The sequence below is a fragment of the Blastomyces gilchristii genome (assembly GCF_000003855.2).
Source record: "Blastomyces gilchristii SLH14081 genomic scaffold supercont1.49, whole genome shotgun sequence".
Taxonomy (NCBI): domain Eukaryota; kingdom Fungi; phylum Ascomycota; class Eurotiomycetes; order Onygenales; family Ajellomycetaceae; genus Blastomyces; species Blastomyces gilchristii.
The window spans coordinates 81544-108321 of NW_003101634.1; the positions used below are offsets into that span (position 1 = coordinate 81544).

The 26778-nt window shown below is 36.5% G+C and overlaps 7 protein-coding genes across 7 annotated transcripts; 4 read left to right on the forward strand and 3 right to left on the reverse strand.

Annotated features, from left to right (window-relative positions):
* Positions 1-5: 5 nt before the first annotated feature.
* Positions 6-1833, forward strand: BDBG_09496 (dCMP deaminase; the record flags this gene model as incomplete). The annotated part of the gene is made up of 7 exons (XM_031724037.1): positions 6-9; positions 470-797; positions 856-1217; positions 1277-1409; positions 1481-1568; positions 1625-1675; positions 1747-1833. The coding sequence occupies 7 exons, from the start codon at positions 6-8 to the stop codon at positions 1831-1833; spliced, it is 1053 nt and encodes a 350-aa protein (XP_031581466.1).
* A 760-nt stretch (positions 1834-2593) lies between these two features.
* BDBG_09497 (imidazole glycerol phosphate synthase hisHF) lies at positions 2594-4355 on the forward strand (the record flags this gene model as incomplete). The annotated part of the gene is made up of 3 exons (XM_002620112.2): positions 2594-2716; positions 2780-4222; positions 4281-4355. 3 exons carry the CDS (start codon positions 2594-2596, stop codon positions 4353-4355), a joined length of 1641 nt encoding a protein of 546 aa, XP_002620158.1.
* A 1135-nt stretch (positions 4356-5490) lies between these two features.
* On the forward strand, positions 5491-7600 carry BDBG_09498 (zinc knuckle domain-containing protein; the record flags this gene model as incomplete). Its single annotated transcript, XM_031724038.1, has 4 exons — positions 5491-5662; positions 5727-6024; positions 6099-6199; positions 6255-7600. 4 exons carry the CDS (start codon positions 5491-5493, stop codon positions 7598-7600), a joined length of 1917 nt encoding a protein of 638 aa, XP_031581467.1.
* BDBG_09499 (autophagy-like protein 22-2) lies at positions 6570-10634 on the reverse strand. Its single transcript, XM_031724039.1, has 2 exons — positions 10050-10634; positions 6570-9842 (listed from the first exon to the last, which is right to left on the reverse strand). Exons 1-2 carry the CDS (start codon positions 10174-10176, stop codon positions 8227-8229), a joined length of 1743 nt encoding a protein of 580 aa, XP_031581468.1. The 5' UTR covers positions 10177-10634; the 3' UTR covers positions 6570-8226.
* Positions 10635-10684: 50 nt separating this feature from the next.
* Positions 10685-13599, reverse strand: BDBG_09500 (phosphotransferase enzyme family protein). Its single transcript, XM_002620115.2, has one exon. The coding sequence runs from the start codon at positions 12424-12426 to the stop codon at positions 11074-11076; it is 1353 nt and encodes a 450-aa protein (XP_002620161.1). The 5' UTR covers positions 12427-13599; the 3' UTR covers positions 10685-11073.
* Positions 12753-13259, forward strand: BDBG_09501 (uncharacterized protein; the record flags this gene model as incomplete). Its single annotated transcript, XM_002620116.1, has 2 exons — positions 12753-12870; positions 12919-13259. 2 exons carry the CDS (start codon positions 12753-12755, stop codon positions 13257-13259), a joined length of 459 nt encoding a protein of 152 aa, XP_002620162.1.
* A 10059-nt stretch (positions 13600-23658) lies between the features above and the next one.
* On the reverse strand, positions 23659-24125 carry BDBG_18049 (uncharacterized protein; the record flags this gene model as incomplete). The annotated part of the gene is made up of 2 exons (XM_031725638.1): positions 23659-23853; positions 24080-24125. Coding segments are annotated over 2 exons (241 nt in total), but the record flags the coding sequence as incomplete, so codon positions are not given.
* Positions 24126-26778: the final 2653 nt, after the last annotated feature.

The window sequence follows — 26778 nt, forward strand, 5'->3', positions numbered from 1 at the left end:
CCAAAATGGGTAACTAGTGTATTCGGAAGAATAAACCATGGACGTCGCCTGATTCATCGTGTCACATGATCCGCTCGAATTTCAATGTTCGATTTTATGTGTTGGCAGGAAGATCTACCCTTCAACAGTTTACATTTTATTGAAAAGCTCTAGAAAGTAAAGTCAGGACCCTCTATGCAATCTGTTCTCTTTTAGAGGTCGATTTTATATTGAATACCTTCACAGTTTATGACGGAGAATCACTAAACAATACACCAATCTCGCCGACTTTTCCCCCGAAAAGTACCTAATTTACTTAATTACCATGCTGCTTGGTCTATGTGGAGGTCTATTGCCAAAACCCTATTTCTATGATTTTTATTATTATTTATTATTATTATTATATTATTATTTTCACACTTATTTAAGAAAAAAAATACGAAGAAGAAGAGGTTAGGGAAATAAGAGCAGAAACTGACATTGCTTTTAGGAATATGCTCCGGAAAAAGCTCCGTTGCTGAGTACTTAATCCAAAAACACGGATTTCACAAGCTCCAACTCGCCCACAGGCCCAGTCATCTGCTTGAACAAACTGAGCTACCTCCATCTTTCGGGAGTCAAGCACCTAAAAATGGGGCTCACGTATTTCAGAACGTTGATGAGCTTCTCGATTTTGTAACGAAAAGATGGCAAGATCGTTGGGTGACTACCGATATCTGGGATGAGGCAACGCTCGAGAGACTCCTCATGAGACCTTATTTTCTTCTAGTAAGCGTGGATGCTCCAGTGAGCCTTAGATGGAGCCGCTTCACTGAAAGGTACGCGGAGCTCCTCCTGACTTCGCGCTGGATCTCCTCTCAACCCTAACAATATCAGGGCTTGGCGGCGGCAATTAGATCCTCCCGACCTCGAGAAATTCGTGCTCTGGAACGACAAGCACCTATACGATAAGGATATCGGAATTACCTACATGACAGACCGTGCTCAGATCCGATTATTTAACTCGTCATCTTCGTTGCATGAGTTGCACTCGGCGCTGGAGGAGCTAGATTTAGCCGACGACCGACGTCTCCGCCCTGGCTGGGACCAATATTTCATGCAACTTGCCTCTCTGGCAGCCCAACGAAGCAATTGCATGAAGCGACGAGTAGGGTGCGTACTAGTTCGAGGAAAGCGAGTTATGAGCACAGGATACAATGGAACCCCTCGGAATACGAAAAATTGTAATGAAGGCGGATGTGAGATTTTTCCTTTGCTTGAAATACATATAGATAGATGCCTTACTAATTCTTCACAGGCCCCCGCTGCAACTCAGGAGAGGGTGGTGGCGCTGCGCTCTCTACCTGTCTTTGTATCCACGCAGAAGAAAATGCTCTATTGGAGGCAGGACGTGAACGAATAGGGGAGGGTGCTATATTATATTGCAATACGTCAGTTCTTCCTAAGGCTTTGCATCACTAAGTATTTCAGAAAATGAAAACTGACTATGCCTTTCCTACAGCTGTCCCTGCCTCACTTGCAGTGTAAAAATTGCTCAGCTTGGAATATCCGAAGTGGTCTACTCGCAGAGCTATAACATGGATAAGGAGGTTAGTGCTAGTGTTACCATTCATACACCTAGAGATACCGTGCTAATTTTCCTTAGACCGCATCAATTTTGCAAGAAGCTGGAGTGAAACTCCGCCAGTTCTCTCCTGTAAGTGAATGCTTTTCCAAACACCAAAAAATCAAAAATCCACGTTACAGTGTAGACTAATTGAATTCTAGCCACGCAACGGACTAGTGTACCTCCAAAGGTTCGACATGATGATTAGTGCTGATCATGAAGTATTTAACTCGGAGCCAACTATATGATGTCCGGGTGAAGGACTTGGGCTCGATCCGCGCTATTCAATTGCTAGTAATTTGCAAATTTTCTTTTTCTTTTCCAATATTTAGATTAATTCAAAATTTTAAGGTTGGCGTGCGTGCATGTGTACACGCAAATTAAATCAATTTTTGCCTTACGTAAGTTAACATAATCAACCACCCAACAACCTATTTCCACCCGGCCAACACCCACCTCTGTAAACCTATTTCAATCAACTTCAAATATCAATATCTCAATGAATATTTTCTAAAGATTATTCTAAAAAAGAATATACTGAGCGTAGTATTTCAATTTTTGTTGAAAAAATAATTTATAATTATTAAACTATCAAACTATATGAAATATTATTTTAAAATAAAATACATAGTATATTTATAAATATTTGTATAATACAGTCTGTTATATACGTTGATATTTATAAATTACTTATTATAAAGTGAAAATAAAAGAGAATTGCTGATATATTATTAATAATATTCAAAATATATAATTGATTTAATTTAATATTACAGACTCAGGTTCAAGTAACGCCCCCATCGTTTATTGGTCGGTTCTAATCGGCCAATCATGCTGCTCCCTTAACTTTCCAACACCAAGATTTTAAGGTTTAAACCAAACTGACTCATCCCGCCCGACTCGATGATTCTTCAAGTTCGAGCTTCTTTTGTTGATTGAAGACCCGAAGCAAGAATCACCACTGCTAAGCCACTGTGCGGCGGCGTTGTCCATTTTACTCTGTACAAAATGCCTGTTGTCCATCTGTTAGACTATGTAGCTGGCAACATTCGGTCCCTAGTCAACGCCATTGAAAAGGTTGGATATCAAGTTGAATGGGTAAAATCGCCAGAAGATGTGCAGAATGCTGAGGTCAGTAGAGCAATCGCCAGGCCCAGGGCGTGGAAGAGTTCACTGACATGCCTATGCCTGTAGAAACTTATTTTGCCCGGTGTTGGGCACTTTGGGCATTGTTTAACGCAGCTCTCAAATGGAGGATATCTTGAGCCAATAAGAAAGCACATCGCCTCGGGCAAGCCTTTTATGGGCATCTGTGTTGGCATGCAAGTTCTCTGCGAAGGTTCTGAAGAAGACCCGACTGTTCATGGTCTGGGGTTGATACCTATCCGCCTGGCAAGATTTGATTCCACCAGTAAAAGTGTTCCTCATATAGGATGGAATTCAGCCAAATGCTCCAGCAAATCCCCAGGGAAATACACCAGTCTCTACGGCCTTCATCCACAGGACAAATATTACTATGTTCATTCATACGCGGCTCCTTACGATGAGAAGGCGCTTGCCGGTCACGGATGGACGGTTGCGACTGCAACTTACGGGGACGAAACGTTTATTGGTGCCATTGGCCGGGATAATATCTTCGCGACACAGTTCCACCCAGAAAAAAGTGGTAAATCTGGCCTCCGCTCGTTGGAGTTTTTCTTGAATGGACAAAGCATTCAAATTTTGGATTCCCCTCCATCCCCAACAAGTGCTAGTGGTCTAACAAGACGAGTTATTGCGTGTTTGGACGTTCGTACGAACGATGATGGTGACTTAGTAGTTACTAAAGGGGATCAATATGATGTCCGCGAGAAGAGTGGCCACCAAAGTGGAGGACAAGTTAGGAATTTAGGAAAGCCTGTTGAAATGGCGAAACGATACTACGAACAGGGAGCCGACGAGGTAACTTTTTTAAATATTACTTCTTTCCGAAATTGCCCTGTTGTAGACGTCCCAATGCTGGAGATTGTGAGGCAAACATCAGAAACAGTTTTCGTGCCGTTGACAATCGGCGGCGGCATTAGGGACACCATTGACTCCGACGGCTCTACGATCTGCGCCTTGGATATTGCGAAGCTGTATTTCAAGTCCGGGGCCGATAAAGTTAGCATTGGATCTGATGCAGTTATCGCTGCAGAAAAGTACTATGAGAATAACCGCACCCTCAGCGGCGGCACCGCAATTGAGACCATATCGAAGGCGTACGGCAACCAAGCTGTAGTGGTCAGTGTTGACCCGAAGCGAATTTACGTTAATCGGCCGGAAGACACAACACATCGAACAATCAAAACAAAATATCCGAATAACGCCGGCCGAGAATTCTGCTGGTACCAATGCACCATAAAAGGTGGAAGAGAAGGCCGAGATATTGACGTTTACCAGCTTATTAAGGCAGTAGAGGCCATGGGGGCAGGAGAAATCCTTCTTAATTGCATTGATAAGGATGGGACCAACAGCGGCTTTGATATTGAGCTCATCAATGATGTCAAATCCTTTACCACAATTCCGGTTATTGCTTCCAGTGGTGCCGGTAACCCCAGTCATTTCGAGGAAGTTTTTAGGCAAACTACCACCGACGCTGCTCTAGGTGCAGGCATGGTACGTGCTGTTGAATATTTTGAATATCCTCGCGAGTATCTACTGACTTGGAAACTAGTTCCATCGGAATGAATACACTGTGAAGGACGTAAAAAGTTATTTGTCCTCTAAGGGACTTCTAGTCCGGGTCTGAAAGGTAGTCATGAGTGGTTATGCGAAGAATAATTATCAGAACAGGAAATGACGGTTTGCCGCTATATCGATACAATTCAAAAAAAGCAATCAATTCATACCTATAGATTTTAGACGGAATTCAAACGATATCTACATTCGTAATGCAAAGATTAATTCCAACAGAAATATTTTACCTGATCCAAAGACTCCAATACGCTTTAGCTCCAACGCTATTATTACCCACGGGGGAGATTGAATCCATCACCAGCGCATCACATGATCTGGTCGAAAATCTCCCCTTGCTGACTAATAGACAAAAATTCCTTCTTCCATCGCGCCAACTCTGGAACTTCGCCTTCTCAACGTCAACTCGCCTTTCTCTTCTTTCAACATCTTGCCACAATTCTGTTCACTATCCCACCCACTCCTTGCGGGCTCCTTGATTCATTCTCCATTGTCCTACCGACTTCTTGTGACTGAGTATCTCCTTTCGACTTGCAGATGTACAGTAATCCGTTCGGGTAGACATCCTTCACCCCACCGTCATCAGCGGACCTACCTACCTACCTGTCTTTATTGACGATACCCAAGTTGCCGTCTCTCTTTTCACATCTCATTTACGATTTTCGAAAAGTGCACTCGAGGGGGCATCTTCCTACAGACTCAGAAACATCGGTTGGATTGTAACAGGTATTGGGATCCGGCTGGTTTAAAATTTATTATCGTTATTGTGTTGCTAGGGTGTTAAAAAACAGCTTTGAAGGATTTTACTGTCCTTCCCCTTTCTTCGCAGTCCGAATACCTGTTTTATGTACAAACCCGTTTCTTCATTATTGTTTGGGGGTATCTCAAATCCACGTTTGTTCCCTCTTCTTTTTAACGCAAGAAAATCTTATCATATCGATACAAAACATAATCCAGTTGAGGTTATTCCAGTCTCGCTCTGACATCCCCAACTTTGCCACTCTCCTTACTCAATAAATCGATCGTCAAAAGGACTTTATAATCAGTTCACATTTGCGGTGTGGTTGGCAAAACTGAATCGAGTCGGGACGTTGCATTATTGCTATCATTGTTTAGACACTTCCTACCTTGATCTCAGTTCCCTAATCCAAAAAGATATTGTCCATTGTTAACTCCTCCCATCAATTACCATGACTTCTTCTGTTCATTTCAAGTTCAAATCTCAGAAGGAACCCTCGAGGGTGACCTTTGACGGCACGGGTATATCGGTTTTTGAACTGAAAAGAGAAATCATCAATCAAAATCGACTAGGCGATGGAAGTGATTTTGAACTTGCAATTTATAACGAAGATACAAACGAAGGTGAGTAAGGGGTCGTATATCCTAGCTAGCACTTCACGTTGCAGACCTAACTCGTTTCCCATAGAATACGACGATGACACAACGATTATCCCACGATCCACCTCTGTAATCGCCCGCAGGCTTCCTGCCGCAAGGCCCGGGAAGGGCGGGGCGGCACGCTATGTCTCTGGTAAAATGCCAGTGAACGCGCGTAGTTCCTCCAGGATTGAACCCCCTACATCCAACCGAACTGTCAGCGGTGGAGGTGCTATTATAAACAATATTCCTGATTTGAATGCTGCGCAATCCGAAGATGAAAAGATCAAAGCTTTGTTTAGCTTGCAGGAAACACAATGGAAAGAACAACAAAACGAAATGGCCAAGTAGGTCATGCCACAGTCATCATGTATTTATTAGTTCCTTGACAATGAACCTGCTAACAAAATACTACCAACAGTGCTACTCCAGTTCCATTTAATCGAAGCAGGGGAAAACCTGTCAATGTCCCTGATCATCCTCCACCTCCAGGTTATTTATGCTACCGTTGCCGAGAAAAAGGTACGTCGTTATCAGCGGCTATAGGGGATCTAGTAACAGGCTAACATATTCTTAGGTCATTGGATACAAGCATGTCCCACCAATAATGACCCCAAATTTGACGGTCGTTATCGAGTCAAACGATCGACGGGAATACCCCGCTCGCTCCAGAAACAGGTTGAAAAGCCTGATTCCTTGGCATTGGATGGGTCAAACGAAGATTCGAAGCTTTCTGGTGTAATGGTAAATGCGGATGGCGACTTCGTGGTTGCTCAGCCAGATAAGGCATCATGGGAATTATACCAGGAAAAAGCCAAAGCTTCTGCTGCAGCGGCAGCTGAATTTGCCGCAGCTGAAGGGAGCAGGGAGATACAGGCGCGTGGTTTACAGTGTCCAATTGATAAACGATTGTTACTAGAGCCAACGAAAACGCCATGCTGCAAAAAAACTTATTGCAATGATTGTATCACAAATGCATTGATCGAAAGTGATTTCGTTTGCCCTAATTGTTCTACGGAAGGCGTATTACTAGACAATCTAACAGTGGACCAAGAAGCTGTGGGTAAACTAAAGGATTATCAAAAGGAGAAGGCCGAGAAAAAAGAGAAGGAGAGAGAGCAATCAGTTAGCGAAAAATCCACCGTATCTCCTCCAAGAGTTGTTTCGGAACCCGCCAACCAAAAATACGTGTCTACTTCTTCCCCCAAACTACCAACACAGCCTAGTCCGACATGTTTGAAAAAGCGACCGGTAGGAGAAAGGGACGAAAATGCAAGTGGGCAGGATGTTGTTGCCACTGCACCAGCAATGAAAAAGCAGAAATCAAACGACGGCCAGCCTCATGTCAACAGCCATCATAACCAAAAAGGAGAAATCCATAACGGATTTTCTCCCTCGCCGTTCCATCAGCAACTACCCTTCGGAAATTTTAATTCTCCATCTCCCCAACACTTCCAAATGACCGGGTTTCCTCAACAGAACGTGATGCCAATGCCGGGGTTTATTGGCAATGTAGATAGCTCTACGCCCATGCTAAACGGATATGCGCAAGGCGAAAATGGGTGGAATCAGATGGCGAGTAATAATATGAACTTTGGTATGCCAAACGGACCATATACGAATAGCTTTAGCCAGCCAATGATGCCATTTGGTGGATATGGGCCAAGCAATTTCGGCCCTGGCCCAGGCGGGATGATGCCCATGAGCATGAATTTCATGAACCAACCTCCCAGTCATCTCCCACAACGACCGCCCTTCCAACAAAACATAGGCATGGCACCCTTCTCGAACCAGCAACGAACCAGTTTCGGACGACCATTCGCGAAGGAAGAAGACAATGCGTATCTACGACAGCCAGTCAACCCGCATCGACACCAAGCGAGGCAGAAACGAATCAGGCCGAGTGACTATCGTGAGCTGTAGGGATACGAATAGGAAGGGGCATAAAGAGCTACCAATGAATGACACATCATCACCATGGTATTGTTTTATTTCCAAATTTATTAGACTTTTTAGCGTGGAGTTTGTCGCATATGGGAACTCAAACCTATGAAGGTTGAGAAATTCGTGGACCAAGGAGAATCGGTGATCGTTCGAGGTTCAATGGAGTAGTTCTAAGTCCTTAAGAGGATTGATGTAAAGTTCACTTTACAGAAGTCTCCTGCAGTACTTCTGCTTTTCCCTAACTTATATGTAATCTAAGTTTTCGATTTTATTTTATTCGTAGTGGCGAATAGTTAATAAATTTTATGTTACATAACTCATCTCAGAACATCCGGGCAAATTAGCAATCAGGTCGACTGCAACTGTATCCCCCAGTATTTTCTCAGAGTCTACCAACTTCGCCAATCCAGATCAAGCTTTGGAGCAATTCGTAAGACGCCGTAGTGTAGTGGTGCATTGGCTGACCGGGCTAAAACTTAACTCCTTCGGTGAATATATGTGTAAAAGGAAGAGAGTAACGAGTCAGTAAAGTTTGTTCTATTGATAATATAGACTGCGTTGCTAAAATTTAACACATGTATGAAACCCTGTGACATGGCCAAATATCAACGCTCCTGACGCCTCTCTTCCAGCTCATCAGCAAGGAATTGAGCATCACGCTTCCCGCGGTCGACGTCGATTAGTAACATCAGCGGTAATGGGATGAGAATTAGGATGGCCAAGAAGCCAAACGCAGGTCGAATTTCTCCGTATCTATCAGTTATCATCCCGACAATCGCAGGACCGAATATGCTCGACCCCTTATCGGTGATGGCATACAATGCATAAAAGGATGCTTCGAACCCCGGGGGTATCAACTCTCCGAAAAAGCTGCGACAGTAGGATGACAACCCGCCCATTACAAGGCCATAAACAGCTCCTAGCATGTACATTTCCCATGGCTTCTGAAGCCCAAACACGCCTAGCCGTTTGATTGGTGGAAGGAAGCCGAGGAGCCCGTAAAAAGGGATGAACTCAAAAACACAAATGCAAGCAATGATGGTCTGTGAGGCGCGCCAGTTTAGTCGACGCGACAGATAGTTCCAAAAAAAAGCCCCACACACCCCCGAGATCATTGCTATTACATTGATCAAGCCAAGGGCAGCAAGCTTCATATCCAATTGTGTTTTGGCAAATAGCACAGCTGTGCCGCTCACCGTGGCAATGCCATCAGAAAGAAGAAACCACACTGCTAGGAAGATAAGAACGTCCTTGAGATGGCGGGCTTGAAGAGCTGTGCGCCCAAGGGACTTCCATGCGAACGCTATGTAACTAAGCCATGGCCACATTTTGTTGTCTCTGGCAGAAGTAGGGAGAGGTGGGCCGGGACGAGGACGGAGCCACATAGCAGCTGGGACTGTAAAAAGCAACCACCACAATCCAATTCCGAACAGAGCCAATCGTAGGGAGAAGGTCGTCGAGCCTGTGGCTACAATGATGAGGATGGACATGATTTGCAGAATAACAGCCCCAATGTAACCAATACCAATCCCATTGGAAGAGATCCTTGTCGACAGCTGGAGCTCTTCTGACATTCTTGGAGATTTGAGCTGAGAGCCATCAATGGGCATGGTAGTATCACGCTGAAGTAGTGGTGATGTGGACGACATACTGCTGGGCCGTTGACTCTGGCTGGATCTAGGCTCGCTGGACGTATTGGAAGGTTGCACATCATCGTCAATCAAAGGACTGCCCGGGGTAGATTGAATGGCGGGGTGATGGCGAACAAGCAAAGGCAGAAATGAATTGAGTAATACAAATGAGGCACCAAAGCAAGTATTTGCTACAATTGCAAGCAATGCGCCGAGCAAATAAACTTGCGGAACAACGCCCAGAAAGAGCATGGTTGACACTGCCCCCAAGAAAGCAAAAACCAAGAGTAATGTCTTGCGGTAGACGCCGTGATCCGCTGCCCCTGACATGGAGATTATAAGCAGTGACTGTATTAATACACTCACTGAAAATGTGTACATCGCAAAACTAGCCGTGTTTATTTCCATTCCCAGGAAATATACGACACACTGGCTAGTTTTGGGAGAACTTGGACGGCTCGGAGAAGAGGCAGCCGAAGTGAACAGGTCGGATGTCACTCTCCAACTTGCACTGCATGGCGTAGTTTTGTCAGAAAGGAGAACTCCTCGATCCCTAGCCATTTGCTCCAGGGTGATAGGAAGAAAGGATCCTGTTTGCAAATTTAGCACTTCATTAGTTCTCTGTCAGAAAGTGATAAGTTGCATGGTTCACAGAAAATACGAAGATCTCTCTCTCACTCTCACTCTTTTTTTTTAACTATCCTCTAATTTCCTCTGCAAACACTCACTTCACTTCCCGCTGTAAACATGTCCATAGCTGCTAAAACAATAAAAAGAGACGGGTTGGAATAACTCACCCATAGCACAAACTGTAAATACCTCAGCGGCCCAGCCGTAACAGTACCACCCTGCCAGCTCCTTCTTGCTCGTGGGCCGAGTATCATCCCCGGGGTACTTATGACCGATCAGTTCATCTGAATCCATTATTGAATGAATATGAAACACACCTCAGCCTGCACCTCGGAACAGGCGACGAGATGATGAAGAAAGAAGGAATAATTGCTCAGTTTGTGATCATGAAGTGCCACAAGCTCCGTGCAAACATTGCAAACATTGCTCACAGTTGGTAGTTAGTTGCTCCCGGGTGGACGGGGGAAAATCCCACGCGGGGGCTTCCAACCACATTTGGTTGAATAACTCCACCACCAGACGGGGTGGTATGCGGTCGGCGTTGGGGTCAAAATGCTCGTATGATCGAGGGCTGTTCGATGGATCTATCGGCGGTTTCTTATTCGAAAAATTGAACGAGTTCGTGGTGGAGCGGTTGAATACAGGTGACTAGAATGGCTGGCTCTATGGCCTGTATGATTAATCTGATGATAGTGATAGATGTAGTAGAGGTAGTAAGAGAGGGGTAGAGGTAGTGAAAGTGGTAGAAGGGGGTCGTTCATGGCTGTGATAAAAGTGCTAGGCAGGGAGGTAGTCAGGGAGGTAGTGACAGCCCTTTGAGGCTGTCTAAACACTTTAGGATGTATAGCAAGCAGCCTCTTCGAGTTGGGTGGCATAGGCATAATCTGTACTCCGTAGGTCTAAATTTCTTCACGCCGTTTTCCTCGAATAACTGAATTCAGCGGCCACACTAAAAAAATTCTATTAGACAAGCAAATACAAAACAATGACTGAAGTGGAAAATGATTAGGCTTTTCTACGGTTTTTACACTGCCACATTATGCTATTACAGTACAAGAATCTCCTCCTTCGGGCGGGTATTTGCACATCAGGATGCTGGTATGTATAAGTGGAAACCCTTGCTGTCTGCAGAGCTGCTCTACAGTCGCAATAATAACAAGTTTTGGTTTTAGTTCCTGTCAATTTACTAGACTATAACTCAAAAACTTGACCAAATGTTTGATGTTCATCCAACCTCCTTTCCTCTATCTGCTGCATCTTTGCCCGAACAAAATCCTCCATCTGGTCCTGCTCATCTTGTGTTAAACAGGAAAGCCGATCGCCAAGAGAGCTCAAAGGCCCAAAGTATTGTTCGTCAAGAAATGTCCAATAGATCTCATCAAACATGAAGCTATTCCTGGCTGCAAGACAAAACCAAAAGAGCCCATCTTTGATAGAGAGCGCCATCCTTTCTGAAAGACGCTGTGATTCCTTTAGACTACCTTGATGAATCTGTTCGTCTTCATGGACACGGAGCTCCTTAAGAAATAGTTCAAGGCGAGGGCGGTATCGATCCATGAAATTGTCCAGGTCCCAAGCCTCAGGGCTTTCAAATAGGAGCCACCATGGAGCACTGTATGTAAATTCAGCAGGCGCAACATATGTATACTCCCAGTCAATGACACCAGTAACCCTCAAATCAGACTCCGTGACAAGGACATTCGATGGGCGCAAATCATCACAGTAGAGGTGGTATCGGCCATGCTGTACTGGGACCTGTTGTGCTATTTGACGGAAAAGACAGCGAGCCACATATTTCTTCCGGCAGTCGTCCTCATTGGTGATGGCATCATTGCGTTGGTATTTGAGGTGTAGAAACTGTTGCTCTGCTAATTGCTGGAAATACTTGGAGGCGCTTTCAAAGGTGTGATTGTAATCAACAAATTCATTGAGAGGGAAATTTCCAACTCGTATAAGCTCATTCATTTTGAGTGTCAGAGGCCGCTTTGCAACACTCCACCCCCCAGAGTTGTATTTCAATCCTCCAATGTATTTGAATACCGGCTTGGAGAGCTCTAGCACAATGTGAGCCATTCCAGAGTAGGCAATCTTCAAATCCGACTCAGAGACATCCGGATTCAAGCTTGGCGCCAACATAGAGGGATCTCGTAGGCGTTTTGAAAGCAAAGTGCCCTCAATAACTGTTGTAATGATATAAGGACCGCCACTCCATTGTCCTGCGCCAAGGACAGTTGGGACCGGGATAGATGTGAATCGAGCAATAAAGGCCATCACTGAGGTCTCGTCGCTAGTTTTTTCACAGCGGAAGCGGCTTCGGCCCAGGATGGGAAATCTAACAAGAGCATTGAAACCGTCTTCAAAGGTGACAGTACAGCACATATTGAATGCGCCAGTTGTGAAATCTGAAGCTCTGGTTGCTCGAAAACCACGATGAAGCTTGGAGGCAAGCTCGAGAGGCAAGGCTGGGGATTGTTTGAGAAGATAGTTCAACCAGGCAGCATATAGACTTTGCGACTTCTTCTCCGCCAACTTATCCCAGTGCATCGTGAAGGCAAGTATTCCGTTGTCACAAGGGAATCTCGTGGATGTGGTAATTTTGGTCTACTACTCGCGGGAATTGTCTAGCAGATGTTGGACCGAGTGGAATGGTGAACTGAATACAAAGAAGGTGAGTCTTAATAAAGAACCCCAGAAATAAGCGGGAGCACTTATCCTGTACTCAATGCGCACAAGATACAACTGCTCGAGAAAACCCCTTTCGAAAGATGGGTTGGGGTGAGCAAGCCATTGTTTGGCGCCAAGTGAATTGCCGCTGTGTTCCAGCACCTTGTCGCTAGCCAACACAACCTGTCGCATAAAGATTTACCGCCATGAGCCCCTCAGAAGTGCTTATTATATATTGGGCATTCTTTCCTCCAGGCAGCTTCTACAGCGTATCATCGAACCTAACATCACAAGTTTTACCAGTCTCCTACATTGTCACTTCACGTTTGCCCCCAGACGCTAGTGCCAGAACCTTATGAGTGACAAGCCTAGCAAATCCGGTGCCGAGACTCCCGCGGCCGGCGGCGATTGATAAAGCCAAGAAAGCTCGCGATACCCTGGGTTCCATCTACTCGTTTTATGCAGCCAACCGCGATTCGCTTGAAAGAGTTCCATCCTTCATGAGCGACTCCAGCAGGGACCTCCCAATCATCTTCCAAACCGACCCAGTTCCAACAGCAGAAGAGACAGAACAGTTGAAGAAGAACCTCTCTGATCTCATCAAAACACAAGAGATTTTCAACCAAATCCCAGATCAGCAACGGCAGTTGATGGTCGAGGCAGCCAATGCCAGCACAATCAAGCGCGCCGAAAACCGTGCCGCGAAAAATTAAAGACCCGGATTAGCGGTGGAGAAAAGGGGGAGTTGTCTTTTGTTCGGCTCTGCATTTCGCTTAGGACATGCAGAGTGTCAATGATATGAGTTGTTAGAGTTTTGCTGCGGATATTCCGTTATTATGAGGCTCATCAGAGCGGCCAATTTAATTGTATTGCAAGCTTCTGCGAACTCATTGATAAGTGAAACCGGGCTTCATTCACTCCAGGATCTCTTTAATAGTAAGATCAGCGTGCGGAAAATGGCCTTTTGCACTTCCTTCTCTTGATTCAACAACATTACAATCATTCAAGAAAATTATCAAATTCTTGATCAGCTCTCAACTTAGTAAAAAATTCTTCAATAGGATTCAAGTGCGTGATAGATAGAAACAGCAACTTTACTTCTGCAATAAAATATATTTGCTCAATCTGTATAGAGTAATAAAGAAAAGAACTATCTGACTGACTTTAACTCAGATTATTTTTCATCATATTACAAAACTTTTTCTTTAAAAGAAAAACACTCTGTAATAATTGCTGAAACTTTGCAAAAGACTCTATATCTGAAAGACTTTATTTCAAGCAGAAAAAAAAAAGGAAATTCTCAGCTATTTAAATCTTTAAAATTTAATTATTATTATTATTATTCTTTTTCAATTATAAATGTATATACTCTAATAGCTGAATAATTAATATAGTCACTCAGTAGTATTTTAATATAAGAAATCAGAGTATGTGAGTTTAAAATCTATAAAGAATAAATTAAATTCAGAACTTAAGTACTTTAATATAAGTCTACACTGAATAGATCAGTATAATATATAGATCTTATAATATAAAAGTGAAAAACATTAGAGAAGAAAAGAAAGAGAAAGTGCAGAAATCAGTGATTAAAGTGAATATTTATATATATAGTAAAGCTTCAGAGTAGAAGAATAGAAATTTCATGAGTTTTTTAACTGAGAATCAGTGACTGAAAATTGAAGCTTTCAGTGAAATCTGTGAAGTGTAATGAAATAGTCTATATAATTGATTAGATGCAGCCTGTTATATTAGTCTCTTCTTTTCAGAAGTAATATAGAGTTATAAGTATGTAGTTCTTATCAGTCAAGAGCTGCTGTCTCAGATAATATAGAGCTTAAAGTTCAGATCAGATAATTATAGCTGACTTATTTTATAAGATATTATCAGTCACAGCTGTAGAGTTTCTTATCAAGAATATCTTTAATCTTTTATTCAAGTTTATTATCTTTTTCTATAATTTCTGACAGTTGTCAGTTAGAAGTTAGTTGAGAAGAGAACAGATCAGTAGCAGTATAATAGAGTAAGTTTATATAAAAGATATTATAAATCTCTGATAATATGTTAAAATAGTAGTTATATTATTATTATTATTATTCTTCAATTATAGATGTATACAGTCAGAGACTATAACATCTATCTGAAAACTTTTAATTCTCAGAGTTTTTTCTATATCTGTAAAGTTAACTATTATAAATTCATCAATTTCAGATATACAAAATCAGAAAATTTCAGCTCAGAATATAAAAACTGTTTACAAATTACAGTGTTTTAACATCTTCTGATACTTTGAAATTATTTGACAATATTATAACAAAGGAAAAGAGAACACAGTCTTAAAAATAGATACATTAAATAGATAGATAGAAAGAAATTGAAAGAAAAAGATAAAGTAAAGAGAGACTGTAACAAAATAAATTATTAAAAGATAGTATATAGCTGTTTTAACAGACTATATCTGATTAATTTTCTCCTCTTCATATTCAGATATTTCTGAATTTAGTCATTTTCTTATAGCTGCTTGAGTTTCTGATAGAAAGTCTATTAAGTATTTAATTCCTGTCTCAGTTGAGAATAAGAATCTTATATTTAATTAATTTAGATTATACTTCTCTTTCAATCTGGCTCTGAGACTATTATATAATACACAGTGTATTATAATATACTCAGAATTTTCATTTATATTGCAGAATGAGCATTCTATTGAGTCAAATCTATTATTAAATCTTTGTATATAAGATTTGAAATAGCTATATTCTAGTTTCAGCTGTATTATAGATAAGAATATTTTCTTTTTACATTTAATTAAACAAGATTTTCACTTGAGTTTTATTTTAAATCTTGAATAATATATACTCTTTCTTTGTTTCTATCAGCTTTTATTTCACTTATCTAAATAAGATTCTTTTATTTTTCTCTTTATAAAAGATTAGAACATAATTTTTTGAATAGATCTGCTTAATTCTGTACTCTTTTTTACAGCTGAATCAGTCAATTCATTGTCATAAATATTCATATAAGCAGGAACTCAGTGTAGATAAATTATTAGCTTTAATATTCTTCTCTTTTGAATTTTCAAAACAGAGTTTAAGATCAGTTCAAGATTTATTTGATTATTATAAATCTGACTATTTCTAAGTCTTTTTAAAGCAGCTTGACTATCAGAGAATATTTATATCTCTTTCAAACTATTTTCTCTTTTATAAGATTTTATTTCAATAAGTTTGAAAGCTTTCACTATTATAAATAGTTCAGTATTAAAGACTTCAGATTCACAGTCTAAATTTCAGAAATCTGAGATAAAATTAATATTATCTTCAGAATAAGCAATGTCTGTATCTAATCTATTCAAATTCTTATTTTTTGAGTCATCTGAATAAATCAGAATAGAGTCTTTTATATTAATTATAGAAATTCTCTTCAAATACTGTTCATATTCTTTCTCTTTAGATAGTTCACTTATTTATAAGTTTATAAGAGATTCAAGCTTTTCTCTTCAGAGAGATAACTTCTCATGATTAACTTTTTCAATATTTAAAAAAGAAAATTGATTTTTAATCAGAGAGTATAGTCTGTACAGTTAAGAAGACATTTTCTTTGAAGAATTATTTTCATTTTAATCAAGAAATCTATTTCAATTCAGTTCATTTTCAGAGTTAATTAATAAAAATAAAGAAGAGACTCTTTCTCTGATTATATAATTTAAGCTCATCTTTATAACTCTCAGAGTATAGTTCATACAGATCTTTTCAAATCTAATAGTAGAAGAAGGAATTAAAGCTTCAATTTTCATTATTTTAATAGAAGATAATTTAAATACTTTCAGAATTCTTCTCAAGACTCTGTTTTACAGACTTTGAAAGAGTTCAGTGAAATTCTCTTAATTATTTTATCAAACTTGAACTTTATAATCAGCTACTGATGTAATACAGACTATATATAACTGTCTCATAGTCTGAAAGAATAGATCTCTCTCTGTATTTAATAGTCTGATTATATTATTCAATAGTCTTTCTGTCTTGACAGTTCTTTATTAAATGTGATATTTAAAATTCAACTTGAAGTTTAATTATACTTCTAATTGTTTGATATTTATACTAGGTTTAATCTCTCTATTTAAAAGAGTTAGAGATAGTTCTTTCTTATTGAATCTAGAAAAGAAATGAATTAACTCAGTTTTATTCATATTAAATTGAATTTAATTAATATCTGCTCTAATAAAGATTTTCTTTACAGCTTTTTCAATCACTTTCAAATTCTCTTTGATAGTTTTTGAGCTGTAGACTAGATCAATATCATTCATATAACTTAAAGATCACACTATTCTCATATTTCTATTTTTGAATAGATATGCAGTGTATATTATAAATAAAACAGGTGAGATTGAAGATTCTTATGATACTTCTATTTTTATCTCAGTTTTATCTTGTTTTCTTTCATTAAAGAATAGTTATATAATTCTTTTAGACATGAAACAATCAACTCATTTTATTAGAGAAAGTGACAGTTTTAACATCTTCAAAGTTTAAATCATCTTAGACTTTGAAACATGATCAAATGCATCTTTTATATCAATAAAAACTGCAGTTGAGATCAGATGTTCATACTTTGCTACTTGAATATCATGAATAACTGAGAGAACAGTGTCAATTATAGAACATTGTTTTCTATCTCTCATTTATTCATTAAATAGAAGAGAATCATTAATAGATCTTATAAAAGATAATCTAGTAGCTATTATCTTTTCTAGAACTTTTCTCAAACAGTTCAACAGAGATATTACTCTATATAACTTAGAAACTGAAACAGTCTGACCAACTTTTCATTTGAAAATAGACTGATAAATCTCTCAATTGAAACAGTCTGACCAACTTTTCATTCAGTGAGTAAAATGAGTTTAAGAGTACACTCAGTTGATGTGGAAAAAGATGTTTTCCCAGATGCTGTTCCTGAGATTGAAATTCTAAAGAGAAGAAAGAAGGAAGAAATAGAGAAACAACAAGTTCTTGAAATACAGGAACTGGAAAAAGCAAGCAAAATTCTTGGAAAACAGTGTCTGAGTGAGGAGAATGAAGAAGTTCTGTTAATTCTTCATACTCAGGCTTAGACTGGCCGCCGGGACCATGAATTTCACGTTTGGTCTCATTTGGTCTGATTCCATACATTTCTTGGCGTGAATCCCGCTGGGACTGACTATCAAAAAAACATGTAAAGTGACTATATATCAGATCTTAAAATGAAACCATGACTTGAAAAAAATGAGAAAGTGGTCCCATTTGGTCTCATTTAGTCCCATTCTTGGCATAAAGTTACTATTTTTAGACATTTCAAGGTTTTTTTTAGACTATTTTTAATTTTTTAAAAAGTAACACTTTTTGATAACACTCAAATGAGATTTAAAGTCATTTAAAGCAATAAAAATAATTTAAATTGAGAAGTGGAAATCATGGTCTCATTTGAAAAATGTGACAAGAGTAGACAGTAAGTCTCACTGAGACAGTATGAGACTACTATCTAATGTTAAAACCGTGTAATGGGATCAGTCGAATTGGTAATGAAACTATTAAAAAATCTGGTCCTGGTCCCAGACACGGTCACACGGTCAGTCTACTCAGGCTAGACAACTACAAGAAGTGGTCAAGTTCACACTTGGAATTTCAAACACAATTTAAAAAACATTGAAATCTTTCAGTACAGTCACTGACTCTTTTTCATCTTCTACTTCTTCATCTTCTTCTTCAAATCAGAAGAAAACATATGCTCAAGTAGCAGAATCTGCTGTCTTCAAACCTGCTAGTTCAAAATCTGCTCAAAATTCTGAGAAAACTGAGAAAAATATTTCTCAGACCTCTGTTCATAGAAAGGAAAAAAAAGAAATGTAAAAAGAGAAGAACTTTCAAATCTTCAGAAACAGAAGACTTATTCTCAAAGTCTCAAATCAGAAGAGCTTGTAAAAAAACAAGCTAAACTCAAATCTTATCTTCAGAATTAGAAATGAAATTAATCAGCAGTTCTTTTCTCAGTTAATGACTGATACTGAAGTTCAAAAACCAGTCATAGCTTCAATTGAGCCATCTTTCTTTGAAAACTCTATTATTTTAACTACAATGCCTGAATTCAGTGCAGAATTCCTCATTCAGAATGAGAATCTCTGGAAATCAGCAATAGAATCTCTACTGAATACAACAATTCTATCTGAAAGAGATGAAAAGTGAGACAAATTCATTCTTCATGATATTCCAGTTGAAATTTTTGACTGTGAGGAAGAAATACTGCTTCTCAAAAATGAATTAGAAGAATACAATTCTATTCAACTGAGAAAAGAGCCTGTATGACTTAATTCAATTGAGTTCAGACAGAGCAGAAGAAATGCCTCTGTTCTAGTGTATATAAAAATACTTGAACAGTCAAGAATCTCTGAAGTAAGAGTAGCAGATTTGAAAATGAGAGTTCATGAATACAAAGATTCAAGAATGAATCTCAAAGCTCAAACACAGTGTTCAAACTGTCAAAGATATGGACACTTTGCAATCTCTTGTTTCAGAGACTCAAAATGCGCATTCTGTGCTAGAGATCACAAAACTAGTAAGCATAAATGTGAAACATGCTCAAAAAGAGATGAAATATGTCAATATACTCTGCTTAAGTGCTTCAATTGCAAAGAAAAACATGCATCTAGCTTAAAAGAATGTGTATTTACTTCAAGAACTCAGAAGAACTGGAGAAAAGATGAAGCTCAAAGTGAATCTAAAACTGAAGAGAAAAGTCAAGCCAGTAAATTCACAACTGCAAGCTCAAAAAGAAGAAACTCTCAACTATCTAGGTCTTCAAACTTCAATTCTCCAGCTAAATGTAAATAGAATTTGAATTCTCAAACACCTGTTAAGATTAGAGAATTGAGAAATGACTCTGATGATAAACTAGATAGAATGCAAGTAGTTGAGATTCCTGCTTTTCAAAATAGTTATAATCTACTATCTGGTGATAGTGATTAGATTCTACTATATCTTCACTCTCTTTTAGTATGAATGTACAACAAAAATAACAAAAAAAGTTTAAAAACTCTTCAAAAATCATATTTATTCAAAACAATGTGAATAGAAACTCAAATTACATTTATTCTTGTCTTCAGATTGCATTTGAACAAAAAGTTGACTTTGTACTTCTTCAAGAACCAAACTTTGATACTGAGCAAAAGTACATCATTTCTCATTCAAGCTATTACTGCTTTCTTCCTGAAAAATCTGAGATAAAATCAAGAGTAGCAATCTATGAAAGAAAAAGATCAAGATATCAATTTAATCTGAGATTTGATATCATATCTGACTCTGACATTCTAGTGAATGATATTATAGATAAAGATAATGAGTTTGATACTATTCAACTTATAAATATCTATAATGAAAAATCATTGAAAGAAAACAACAATATCTGAACAATTGATAGAGGATTTTTGAATATAACTCTCTTAAAAAACTCTATAATTGCAGAAGACTTCAATGCATATCATTCCTGATGAAACTCAGAGTGCACAAGAGCAGTAAGAGCAGATAAACTGGTTGAATGAACTTTTGAGCATTCAATAGATTTAGTTAACAAGTCTGATCAACAAACATTCTTTAGAAAAGGCATGAAACAGAAATCTATTATAGATTTAACTTTCATGTCACAAAATCTAATTGAAAAAAGACTTATAAACTGGTTTATTAATTCAAATGAAACCTCAGAATCAGGTTATGAGATCATTTAATTTAATATTGAACTAGACTGGCCGGCGGGATCATGAATTTCACATTTGGTCTCATTTAGTCTGGTCTCATACATTTCTTGGCGTGAGTCCCACCAGGACCAAGCCTTGAAAAAATCTGAAAATGGATCATTTCTGAGAGAAATGATGTGAAAAATGACCAGATTTAATTCAAGAACAGTGAAATGAGAGTAATTTCTCAGAATAAACTGTGAAAGATGATCATTCTTCTAAAATCAGAATAAGACTGAGACTGAAAATCAAAATCAGTCTCATTCAGTTCATTCAGTGATTGCTTATATAATCAGAATTTGATAATGATTATTGATAATGCTCATGAAACAACTAAATACATTCTTGTATAAGTTTATTCTTCACTTTCTCATGAAAACTACACTTCTCTGATATACTGTGATTAGAGGTATTAAACTGTCTGATAATTCCATGTTTTACAATCATGAGTTTCTTGATTATTCCTTCTTGTAATTGTCTCTGATAATAGTGATAAATATCTCAACTTGAGTTGAACTTTTGCTTCATTTTCACCCCTGTCAATGAAATTGTCAGAATATCACATGTTATCAGTGCAACAGTTGAATATGTACTCTCAATAATTTTTCATAACTCTAGAATTGATTTGATGTGTAAATTTGTCAGATTATCTTGAAGATAGCAGTCAAATTCAGTTTTATAAGCATGTAGTTTTGCCTGATTTTCAGTTGTAATCAATATATGCAAGTTCTGTTTCAAAGTTAGTATTATAGTTCTATGAGATATGAAGTGTTATCAAAGATTGTTACTTACTAGAGAATTGTATTTCACTGTCTTCACATCTCAAACATCTGCTTATTCAAATCTCTGATAGTTAGTATTGTAGTAGTCTTGAGCTAATTTGATATATAAGTCTCATTCCTTCTCTGTTCAATCTTGAGAAGTGTAGATATTAACTCAACAGAAGGGATCTAGTAGAGCTGCTACAGTATAGTACTCTGTAAAAGATTGTTCAGTTTTGCTGTAATAATATACCAGTTTATCTCTTGTAGTAATAATAGCCTGTGCTATAGCATCATTTCAGACTGAATTTCTTTTTAAGTGATTTAACTGCTTCTCAAGATGAGTAAATAAACTGTTATACATTCATCAGGCTGACTGCAGCATTGGTGTACAAGTGATTGAGACTGTCTTTATTATCTTATAAAACTGAAATAGTAAATCAATCACATATTTCAACTGAGTTCACTTCATATTAGAAAGTTTTAATATCTGAATCTTTTCCTGATCAGAGTGTTGTACTCAATGATCAATCATCTGACACAATTGAAGAGTCTGAACAGTTATCTTATATATTGAACTTCACTGTGTTCTAACATTCTGTATCATATTCAGTGATGTGACTGATTTATTTATTTATTGAATATCATGAAATTGTTATTATTATTTAGAGAAGATACAAATTGCATTAACAATGTTTTGAATCTGTGATATTTAAATTATTAGTCAATCTATTCAAAATTAACAGTAGTGTTATTAAAAAGTGTTATTAAAAAGCAATATTAAAAAGTATTATCAAAAAACATTATCTTTTATAAAATAGATGTAAAAGTTACTTGAGTAATTACTTTCATCTTATTCTCATTTCAAGAATCAGCTATCTTATTATTCTTTATCTCAATATTAAGATTCTTTATCAGTGTTTGCATCACAAGTTGAATCACATGAGCAATGCAGAGAATATAACCTTGTTTATTATTTCAGAAATGTAAAGTCAATTTTTGCTTCAAGCTCTTCATCATAGTGTAGTTATTCGCAGCATTATCAGTTGTAATTGTAAGAAGACTGAGACTAATATCTTAATAGTTATTTTTAATCACAGTCATTAATATCTCTGTCATATAATCCTCAGTATGACTACTGATCAATGATTCAAATTCAATTAATATCTCTTAATAAGTTCAGTTCTCATCAATATAATAACATGTAACTCTTATAAATGCAAGATTATTTATACTAGTTCATGCATTCACTGTGAGAGACACTCTTTGATGATTCTTCAACTCTGATTCTAGATATTATATATTGACTTTGTAGTATATCTCAAGATTAGACTGAAGACAGAATTGATATGAAATATGAAGATTTGAATTAAGCATTTGAAGAAGTGTTCAGAATTCAGGGTTTTCAATTGATTGAAGAGAAAGATTCAGAGATATACACATGTAAAGTAATTGTTCACAGAAGTTATCAGATGAGAGTTATGAAATCAGAGTACTGATATATAATTGTTTTCACATGATTTTCTTCAAATTAAAAAGTTAGTATTATCAAAAATTTTTATCTGATACAGTAACTTATCAGCTTAGTAGTAATTTTCTGAATATTTTTCTTTTGTTATCTGCATTCTGATGACTTCAGATGTCAGAAAATTTCTTCAGAGCTATAATCAGTTTATGATGAATGTTTCTGAATGAAGTTGCAGTGATTATAGCAGAGAGATAACTCTTCAGTAATCTGTAATACAATCTGTTGATAATTATTTCATAGATTATCTCAGTGTTTGTGTTGAGTTTTTCATAAATTTCATGACCTGAAATCAGATGTGAAGAATGAAGTGATTATTTATTATAATTAAAAGAGAGCATTCTGTGTTGAATTGTAAATAATATAGACTTTGTAATTTACAGTGATTTCTTAAAGAGTTTGTGAATCTTCAATAGAAGTAAAAGAAGTGAAAGAAGTGAATTCAGAAGATATAATAATAATTTAAGAAAGATGATAATTTATTTTCAATAACTGATCACTGATGTGTGTAAGAAGAATTAATATAAGAGAAAATAATCTTATTTCTTAGCTTAGTTATAATTTTAGTACTAACTCAGATTGAATATCATTAATGTATAAAAGTAAATAAACAATCTTGATTAATCTCTGTCATATTTCTTGAAATATATTAATATTGTGAAAGAGAGTATTATCAAATTGTATTATCAGATAATATTATTAAAAATATATTAATATTGTGAATATCAATATTGAAAAAATGTTGATACTTATATATTATAGTGATTTATGAATCATGATAGTTAAATATATATATATATATATATCATTTCTGACTTGATTACAACTTGTACAATAATTTTTGAAAACTTAAAATCAATTTTAATTATTAATAATTAAAAACTTAAACTTATAACTAACTAATATAAAAAGAAAAAAATCTACTTCTTCTCTTTCTCATTCTTCTTATCATTCTTCATAATTCACTTCTCATTCTTCTTCTTCTTCTTCTTCTTCTTCTTCTTCTTCTTCTTATCTGAGATGATAATCATCTCAAAATCTCTCTTCACTGCCTTCTCAGAGAAGGGTTTTCACTGCTTCTTCTCAGTCAGATCAATCTGTATCTCAAAATCCTGCATTTTCTGATCTGCTGTCTTGGGTTCTACCTCAGCAGTAAGCAGATTGACATGCTCAGAGAGCAGGGCTGTCTTCTCAATATTCTGAATCATGAAGTGCATTTGAGACCTGAACAAGGTCTTAATTCCCTCCTTCTCTATCAGCTTCTGCTAATTAATTAGAGAACAGAAGTATTATCAAAAATCATTATCTCTCAATAAATAAAAAACTTATCAGTTTTGACTTCTTTATCTCCTGCTTTAACACTCTTTTAATCTTCTTCTATCACTACTTATTTACAGTAATACTCTTCTTCTCTCTTTCTCTCTTTATCTTGAACTCAAATCATTCTCAGAACTTCTTCTGATCTCACTACTACTGTATAAGACTCTTCACTGTCTTCTTCTTCAATCTCTCACAGATAGTATCATTCACATTATTTCTATACTTAGTTCAGTCTAAATCTATCAGAAGTGTTACTTAAAATTATTATCATTCTACTCTCTTACAGAGTCTCTTCAAGGCATTATAATATGTCTTATAATCAGTCTCTTCTTGCTTAAACATCTTCTTCTTCTCTTTCTTCAATCTGTGACAGTGCTCACGCGCCTTGATAATTCACAGAACTGCAGAATATTTGAAGAGAAATAACATGATTAATTTCAGTGAGTGTTGAAGAGAGATGAAGGCAGAAGAGACAGTCAGAAATAATATAATGATAATGATGATAATAATGATGATAATGATGATAATAATAATGATGATAGTAATGATGTTAATGATGATAATGATGATGATGATGATGATGATGATGATAATGATGATAATAATGATGAAAGAAGAAGTGTATTGAAATATATTACTGACTTATCAAATATAAAGAGATAAAGAAAATATTAACAGCTTTCAGAGATATATGAAAACAGCTACAGTATTGTATAGTAATATCATCTTCATTCAATGCATGCAGTGTTGATATTCTTTGTATGTAGTTATCATATAATCTATATCAGAGATACATGCAGAAAACAGATCTTTGTTACTAGAGAGAATGATTACAGCAATTCTCTGTTTTCATATTATAAAGATAAGTTATTCTCATTTCTTTCTTCTCTCTTTTCTCTTCTTCTTCAACTCATCACTAAATTCAAGCTGGTATGAAAACTATTAAAACACTTTTAAAAACTCTTAAATTAAAGAGTATAGACTAATTAAATTTTAAATGTAGAAGAATTAAATTATATTTAATATTATTAATTATTCATTCTCTCTTAATAAAATCACAGTTGTGTCTTCTCTCTCCCCTCTTCAAACAAAACATGGCCTGTGAAAAGTGAGTATCACATCAGGTCATAATGATCAACACAGTCTCAGTATGCAGAGCTGTATACATGCAGTACATGCTGAACTGAGAGACTGTATGAGTTGCAAACTGATGTCAGCATTTCAGAGAGAGCTGTGCAGTGTGAGAAAGTCACAACTCTCAGTCACATGTGCAGAGAGTGAATTGTCACAGTAAGTGCATGTGCATTGCATGAAAGTAACACTTTTTGATAATACTCAGTCTCTGATATCATGAAAATAGAGTCTCTCTGTGAGATCTGTTTTTATCAGAAGTCAGAGAATCTTATATTTCTTAAGATTATCTTCACCTATCTTGTCTGTGAAATTGATGAGAGAAATCATTGATTTCAGTGTTCTGCTCTTGATATTATTCAAGTGACAGCAGAGTTCACCCTGGTCACACTTTTTAAATGTATGTTTTCTAAATATTCATATTTATACAGATATATACTGATTATTTATTAGATAATGTTAAGACAATAACTTATTACAGCTGTGTTACTCTCACTATGAGAGATACACAGTTGATAATAGATATTGTAAAGACTCTGAGAAGTGAGTATTTTGAGAATACTGCAGCTCTGCAATCTTGATTTTTTTTGTTTTTATTTTTTGTTTTTTTCTTTTTCTTTTCTTTTTTTTTTCTTTCTCTTTTTTTTTTTTTTTTTTTTTTTTTTATTCATTCTGATTTTTTCTTGTTTTTGTTTTATTTTTTGTTTTTTGTTTTTTTTTTTGTATTTTATATTTTTTTTATAATTAAAATTATATGAATTATAATCTGTATTTAGAAAAGTAATGATATTTGATAATACTCTCTGTTGAATTTTCAACAAATGAGCACTATGTTATGATATTATATAAGTGAGAAGTGATTTCATAGTCTCATTTGATGCCATTCTCAATAATGAGATCAGAATGAAAATGTGACTAAGAATTCAAATATATTCTTTATTCAGAACTAGATTTTTATTTGAAAAGTGAATCTGAGATCTTTAATATTTGAAATAACATGATTTGAAATCAATGTAATGAACACAAATCATGATCAGAAGTAATGCTTTTAGACAACATGATAACTGTATAGTTTGATCCTGGTCTCAGACACAGTCACACGGTCAGTCTATATTGAACTGAGTGAAAAACAAAGAAGTGAAAATCCTCTTCTCTCTAATCAGTATAACTTTGAAAAAGCTGATTGAAAAGCAGTTGAAGAAAGAGTAAAACAGCTGAAATCTGAAAGACAGAGTGAGCTCTATTGAAATCAAAGTCAAGATATATCAAATGAAATGCTTGAGAATAGAGCAAAGCTGATTACATCTATTCTTCTAATAAGTATTGAAGAAAATATTTCAAAGAAAAAGTCTTCTGAGTATTTCAAACCTTGATGAAATGAGAATATCACTTCTAAAAGAAAGCAATTAGTCACTGCTAAGAGAGATTGAAAGAATCACTTAATATCTGATGAAGAGTTCAAAGCTATTTAAAATGAATATTTTTCAGATATTAAAAAAGCCAAAACAGATTGCTGAAACAAATTTCTTAAAGAAGTATAAGGAAAAGAAGTTTTCAAAGCCTTCAACTATACTAAAACAAGAAGTGTAGCAAAGCTTTCAACCTTAGAATATGAATTTCAGAATGAATTATATACAGCAAATTCTTTTGAGGAAAAATGTTAAGCTTTTATAAGAATTCTCTTTCAAAACTCATCACATTTAGAAGAGAGGAATATGTCATTTCATGAATATATTGAT

Coding starts and splice junctions, on each gene's coding strand:
- BDBG_09499 (XM_031724039.1), bottom strand. CDS start 10,176: ATGGATTCAGATGAACTGATCGGTCATAAGTACCCCGGGGATGATACT. Junction 9,843..10,049: donor ATTTACAGTTTGTGCTATGG/GTGAGTTATTCC, acceptor ATTTGCAAACAG/GATCCTTTCTTCCTATCACC.
- BDBG_09500 (XM_002620115.2), bottom strand. CDS start 12,426: ATGCACTGGGATAAGTTGGCGGAGAAGAAGTCGCAAAGTCTATATGCT.